The sequence below is a fragment of the Phacochoerus africanus genome, chromosome 15 (genome assembly GCF_016906955.1).
Source record: "Phacochoerus africanus isolate WHEZ1 chromosome 15, ROS_Pafr_v1, whole genome shotgun sequence".
In the NCBI taxonomy this organism is placed as follows: Eukaryota; Metazoa; Chordata; class Mammalia; order Artiodactyla; family Suidae; genus Phacochoerus; species Phacochoerus africanus.
The window spans coordinates 80,933,691-80,939,690 of NC_062558.1; the positions used below are offsets into that span (position 1 = coordinate 80,933,691).

The 6,000-nt window shown below is 55.3% G+C and overlaps 1 protein-coding gene across 15 annotated transcripts in view; it reads right to left on the reverse strand.

The window, feature by feature from the left end:
* Positions 1-1,366, reverse strand: part of KCNMA1 (potassium calcium-activated channel subfamily M alpha 1) — a 754,541-nt gene extending 753,175 nt beyond the window's left edge. For 3 of the 15 annotated variants that reach the window (XM_047760128.1, XM_047760127.1, XM_047760125.1), the window contains exon 1: positions 624-1,202. In XM_047760128.1, coding sequence (XP_047616084.1) covers positions 624-1,001 — 378 coding nt within the window. In that variant the 5' untranslated portion in view covers positions 1,002-1,202. Of the gene's footprint in view, positions 1-623 lie in introns of all 15 variants that reach the window. The other 12 variants (XM_047760140.1, XM_047760132.1, XM_047760131.1 and 9 more) reach the window with 6 other exon arrangements.
* Between the last annotated feature and the right edge of the window lie 4,634 nt (positions 1,367-6,000).

A 6,000-nucleotide genomic window follows, 5' to 3' on the forward strand; every position in this document is an offset into this window, starting at 1 on the left:
CCTTCATGGGTTGCCTCCAAAACTGGGATACATCTCCCCAACTTTCTCCTGCCCCTCCAGATCTCCTCCAACTTAAGGACATGTTCCTCCCTCGGGAGCCCCTAGTCCAAAAGATGTTCTCCCTTGTCTCCCCAAGAAATTTCCCTTTCTTTTTGATTCCACGAACACATCTCCCCAACAGGTTTCTAAGGTGCGGGCTGACGTGCTCTCTCTTGCCCACCACAAGGAGCCGAGTCCAGCAGGTGAATCTCACGGAATGCGCACCCAGAGGCCCCCAGCTTGCTAGGTGCCCGCGGGGTGGGCTCTCCCTACCCCGCACCACGGTCCCCGAGCAGAGCGCGTACCCCCGCCCCGGCCTCAGCCACAGCCGCAAACAACCCAACAATAAACAAGGGGACGGGACTGGGCGTCCGCGCCCCGGAGCGCACTGGCTGGGGGCAACCCCTCACCCCCGGAGCGCTGCCCGCTGCCCTAATCGGAGGGCGCCGGGACAGCGGAGGGAAGGGAAGGCAGGCAGGGATGGAGAGGAGCACGGCTCTATGAGGAGCGAGAAGGTGGGCTGCAGGGGACGCCGAGGAGCGGCGGGGCTGGCGCAGGGGGGAGGCGCCCGGGGCGCGCTTTACCTTCGTCTTGCCCCCGCAGTGGCAGCAAACGGTCCACAGGTACTTGAGCGTCCGCCAGAGCAGGATGATGAAGAGGCCCCCGAAGAAAGTCACCATGGAGGAGGCCAGGAAAGCCCACCACATGCGTTGGCCCCGGCTGTCGCACGGCACCTCCATGGTCACCGGGATGATGAGCGCATCCATCTTGGGCTCGTGGACCGAGGACGAGGAGGAAGAGGAGGAGGAGGAAGAAGAAGAGGAGGAAGAGGAGGAGGAGGACGCGTCTAGGCTGAGATGGTTCGCGTGGATATTGCTACTCATTCTAAGACTGCTGCCTCCGCCGCCGCCGCCGCCGCCGCCGCTGCTGCTGCCGCCGCCGCCGCCGCCACCATTTGCCATAGCTAGCAACGGGCAGCCGGCGCAGGGGCTCGGGGGAGCTCCTCCCGCCGCCAGCGCCACCCCGAACACCCATCAACAGCCATATTGCCGCTACTGCTGCCGCCGCCGCCGCGGAGCGCGAGGAGGGGGCGGGGAAGTGCCTGGGCTCGGGGCGCTGTGCGCGACCTGGCGGGGTGCGCGGAGATATATACAGCGGGCCGCCGCCGCCCGCCCTCCCCCCGGCCGCCGGCCCGCCCGCCTTGGGGGGAGGGGGACGGAGTGCGCGGGCAGCTCCCCTCCCCGGCCCACTCCCGGCTCAACCCCCGCTACGCCGGCCCGGAGCGTGGAGAGCAAGGGGGCGCCGCCGGCCGCCCACGCTCCGGGGTCTGCGTAGCCCCCCGGCCCGCCCCGGCTTTGCGCGCCGGCCCGGCTGCCCTCGGCGCCGCGCCACCCGCCGTGCGCCACGCGTGTGCGCTGCGCTCCGGCCCGGGACCCCTCCCCGCGCGCCGCACGCGCCGTCCGTGCCGCTGGCCCGCCGCTCTGGGCTTATTAGGTGGCAACTCAATAATGTCTCATCCCGGGCGCCCCCGCGCCAGCTCTCCTCTCCCGGCTGCGCTCGGCTCCCGCTTGCCGCCCGGGTATGCGCCGGGCCGCCGCAGGTTCACCGCGCCCGACCGGCTGCCGCCGCCGCTAGCCCATGCTCCCGGGATCCTGAGGCCGCGTCGCCACGCCACTGAGCCACCTTAGCCTTCCCTCAATCTTCCTCCCGCTTCCTCAGGCTCCTCCTCGTCCCCGTCCTCGCCACCCGAGCCTCTTCTGCGCGCTCCCCGCAGCCGCCAGCAACAGCAGCTGCAGCAACTGGAGCGGGCTCGGGCTCAGGCCCCCGAGGCGGGAGGGGAGGAGGCTCGCTGCACTGGTTCGCCTCGGCTCCGGGCTAGGCAGGGGACCCGCAGACCCCTTGGCGGCGGCCTGTCACGCACCCCTAAGCCCCTGGGCGCAAGATAGAGAGCCCTGAATCCTGGCGCGGGACCCGACACCTCTCTCCAAGGTGCTGCCCCAGCCGAGAGCCCTGGGGGACCCTAGGATGGCCGGGCGCCCTTGGCAGGCCGTTTTTTTCCAAAGTAGTCCCCAATGAAAAAGGGAAGAGTGACCAGCTGTTGATTGCACAAGTCTGACGCCCCAAAACCTTCGGGCTTCAGGAGTAAGGAGGACCCTTCTCCAGGATACGTACCCTCCTTCGACCCCTACTAATCCCTAGGTTCCCTCTTCTCTGTCGCCTTACTAGGTTCCCCAGTACCCTGTGTGTGCTGGAAGGCAGGGCCATCTGGGTGGCCTGGGGAGGGGGGAGGTGGTCTGTGGCCTTTGACAGCAGCAGGTGTTTTGTTTGTTTGTTTGTTTTCTGTCTTTTCCTTATTAAGTGACAGAAGCTGCCTAAGAACGTATACAGAGATGGGCAAGGGGAGTAGCCTCAGGGACCATGCAAGCTCCTATCCTATAGACAAGGGTTCCTTAAAGTCACCCCCCAACTTATTCAGCCTCAGACTCCATCGTGTTGGGAAGGCAGTTCCAGGTTCCACTCAAGCCGACCTTTCCCTGTTTAAGGTCTTCCCTCCTTCCCACTTAGAGGAGAATGAGGAGCCTGAGATTGTTCAGCAGCTTCTGTCCCTCACACCAGGGGAATCCTCCTTCTGATTATCTCAAACTTTGCTCCCTCTGGACACTATCCTTCCCCGTGCTACCAGTTGGACAAGTTTTTTCCAGCACTAATTAAAAGGAAGAGCATCACACTCTCCCCTCATTGCCCACAGTGGTTTCCCCAAAGTTTCCAGCTCATTAGTTTAAGCCTAATTGGAATTCTCAGGTTCCTTTCAGCTCTTCCTGTGGTGAAGGCCAAGTTAGCATCCATCACTGTAGAAGCCTGTGCTGCTTCTGTCTGAACCAGACTTCAGCCCCTCCCCTTGCCCTTGGAGGCCCTAGGATGCAGAGGAGGATGGGGCAAGGAAGCCAAACTGGGCAGAGCAGCTCAAGGGGATGTTTGACGCTCCTTGTCCTGCTTGATTCAGAGTACATTCCTTGAGCTCAGGATACACATCCATTAGCAGAGCCAAGGCCAAGGTTAAAGGGGTAATGAAATGAAGTAAGAGTGCTTGAGTGTTTGGTCCTCAAAAGCAGTATGTAAAAGGGAGTTCCAGACAGTACTCTCCGGACAGTGAAGTTGTCTGTCACCTACATGGTACCTACAGCCTGGTCCTCCATGTTCAGAGACCACTCTGAACACATCACTGCCACATCAGTCCCGTGTGTACAGAGGCCTTGGGTCCTTTACAGCACTTGGTTGCGGGGGAGAGGGGTCAGCCCTAGAAGTGCTGTGGGGATGTGCAAGAAGGTTGGCTGCAGCCCCAAGGTTCCTTGATTTATTACCCTTCTGAAGAATGGCTATACTTTGCTGTCTTTGGGCCTCAGCATGTGCCAGGAAAGTTAGGGACTTTCCTTCAATCAAGTCCAAGATTTGAAATTTAAAAACAAAACACTCATAACATGAAAAGAGCAGAAGAGCCTAAAAGTGTCTCCCCGGTGGAATATGAAACCCCCTGAGTACATTCCATCCTCTACATAACTAAACTTCCACAAACCAAGGAATCCCCTCCAGGCCTTCCTGGACTTTCCCCACAGCCTGGGTTCCCTTCAGACAGCAGCCGAGGTCTAGTTGCAGGGGGCCACTGGTTGCTGTGACTTCTGTTGCCTCATCTGCCGAATCACCGGCTGTGTTTCTCCTCCATTATCACCATCAACTCTTCATCCTTCCAGAGAGGGCTGGGGGCCCCTGAGACAGCCTCTCTTCTGCTCTCTTCCTCACTCATTCCTCTACTGGTTGAAGCTTTTGGCAGCTTCTGGGCTATGCAAAACCTAGGCTTAGTCAGATTCTCAGAGACCCTCACCATCAAAGTCAAGATCATACCACTGCTGCAATCCCTAGTCCTCACCACCTCCTGACTGGTAGGCACAAAATAAATGAGAGTGCTGCCAGCCACCAGACACAGAACTCAGCAGGCCATGGTCCAGCTCTCTGCTCCTTCCTTACCAAGCACAAACTCCAGAAAACTTAGCCTCACCAATTTAGGAACTTATTTGTTAATTAGAATAAAAACAGGAACTGCTCTGCCCATCTCAAAGGATTTTGGGGTTTTTTTTTTTTTTTTTTTTTGCTTTTTAGGGCCACACTTGTGGCACATGGAGGATCCCAGGCTAGGTGTCGAATTACAGCTACAGCGGCTGGCATAAGCCTCAACCACAGCAACACAGGATCCGAGCCGCATCTGTGACCTACTCCATAGCTTGTTGCAGCGCCAGATCCTTAACCCACCGAGCAAGGCCAAGGATTAAACCTGCTGCACCACAACAGGAACTCCACAAAGGATTTTTGGAAGGATGAAAAAGAAAACATATAGATCTTGTTTGTAGCTACCATGACCCCAAAAGAGCCAAACTCAGACTAGAGCTTCTGACCCCCAAGCCAGACCCAGTGTGTGTGTGTGTGTACCATGGGGGAAATGTGTGCAGGCAGGATTGTTGCTCCCTGACCCACTTTGCTGTTCTGCACCCCACAAGGCATCTCTGTTGGGATGGGAACTGAGGTGCAGTGCCTCTGCTCTCTGCTGCGGCCATTGCACAGTAGCTCATTGGGCTCCACAGATAGCCGGGCATGGACAGATCCATGCTGAATGGACCCTTTGCACCCTGACATGCATGCCCACTCCTTGCCTTCCCACTCTCTGGTAGAGCCTTGGGAATGTGAAAGGCACGGAGAAGTATCCACAAATAGTCCCAGTGCATTTCACCTCTTGTAAGTGTGTCTGCAGGCTGGGAATTGCAGGCTATTGCACAAGAACTGAAAGCCTCCACAAAAGTAGAAATTTCAAAACAACACAAGCCATTTATTTATTGCTAATCACATTTATAAGCTCCTCATTGAGGATGGCAGCGTCTTTATCATGTGAACATGTGTCTATGGCAGCTTTCAAAGCAAACCAGGGTTTCAAGATTCCAAAGTATTCTAATCTATCTCAATTGATTTAAAAGAAATAAATAAAAGTGTATTAACATGCAAACTAAAAAAGCAGACCACTAAAGTAATAGCCAAGGAGAACAAAGAAGCTTCTTTACTTAAATATTGGCACAACGTCATAATAAATACATCCCGGATTTCAGGTCTGGACCCACTTCCAGATACACTGGTCATAAATCTGGGTGAGTCTGCTAGAGAAGCCAAGTGGACTCTGTAAGAGATTTAGCGCCCTCTGGTGGCTCTTCCTGGCATATGATATTATTTGGTTATTTATTAAAACAGAAATTTGAGGTGTGAAAATTCCAAAAAGAAAAGTTTTGCTGTAAAAATATACAACCACAGTAATTATCCAGTTATCAGTCCCCTAGCATATACACTGCTGTGATAAATGCACTGACATTGTGATAAAGGGTTCCCATTGTTTCCATGATTTGATGTCATATCTTCTAAGCTATAACCAGTATTGCTAACCTACCACTCCTTAAATTGCCATTGTGTTACCTTCTAAATGGCTAATAGGACTCTCACCTTCTTTATGTTAGTCTTTACACTATCTTTGTTTTTTTGTTTGTTTGTTTGTTTTGTCTTTTGTCCCTTTAGGGCCACACCTGGGGCATATGGAGGTTCCCAGGCTAGGGGTCTAATCAGAGCTGTAGCCTCTGGCCTACACCACAGCCACAGCAATGCCAGATCCAAGCCGTGTCTGTGACCTACACCACAGCTCACGGCAATCCCGGATCCCCAACCCACTGAGCAAGGCCAGGGATCGAACCCACAACCTCATGGTTCCTACTCGGATTTGTTAACCACTGAGCCACGACAGGAACTCCCTCTCTTTGTAGTGAAATAAAGAGTGGTAGCTATTTTCCCATTTTACAGCCAAGTTTCTGAGTTTCTGAGGCTTAGTTCTGTTAATCACAAGAGAGCATGTACCTTTGCAGAAGTTTACCTCTT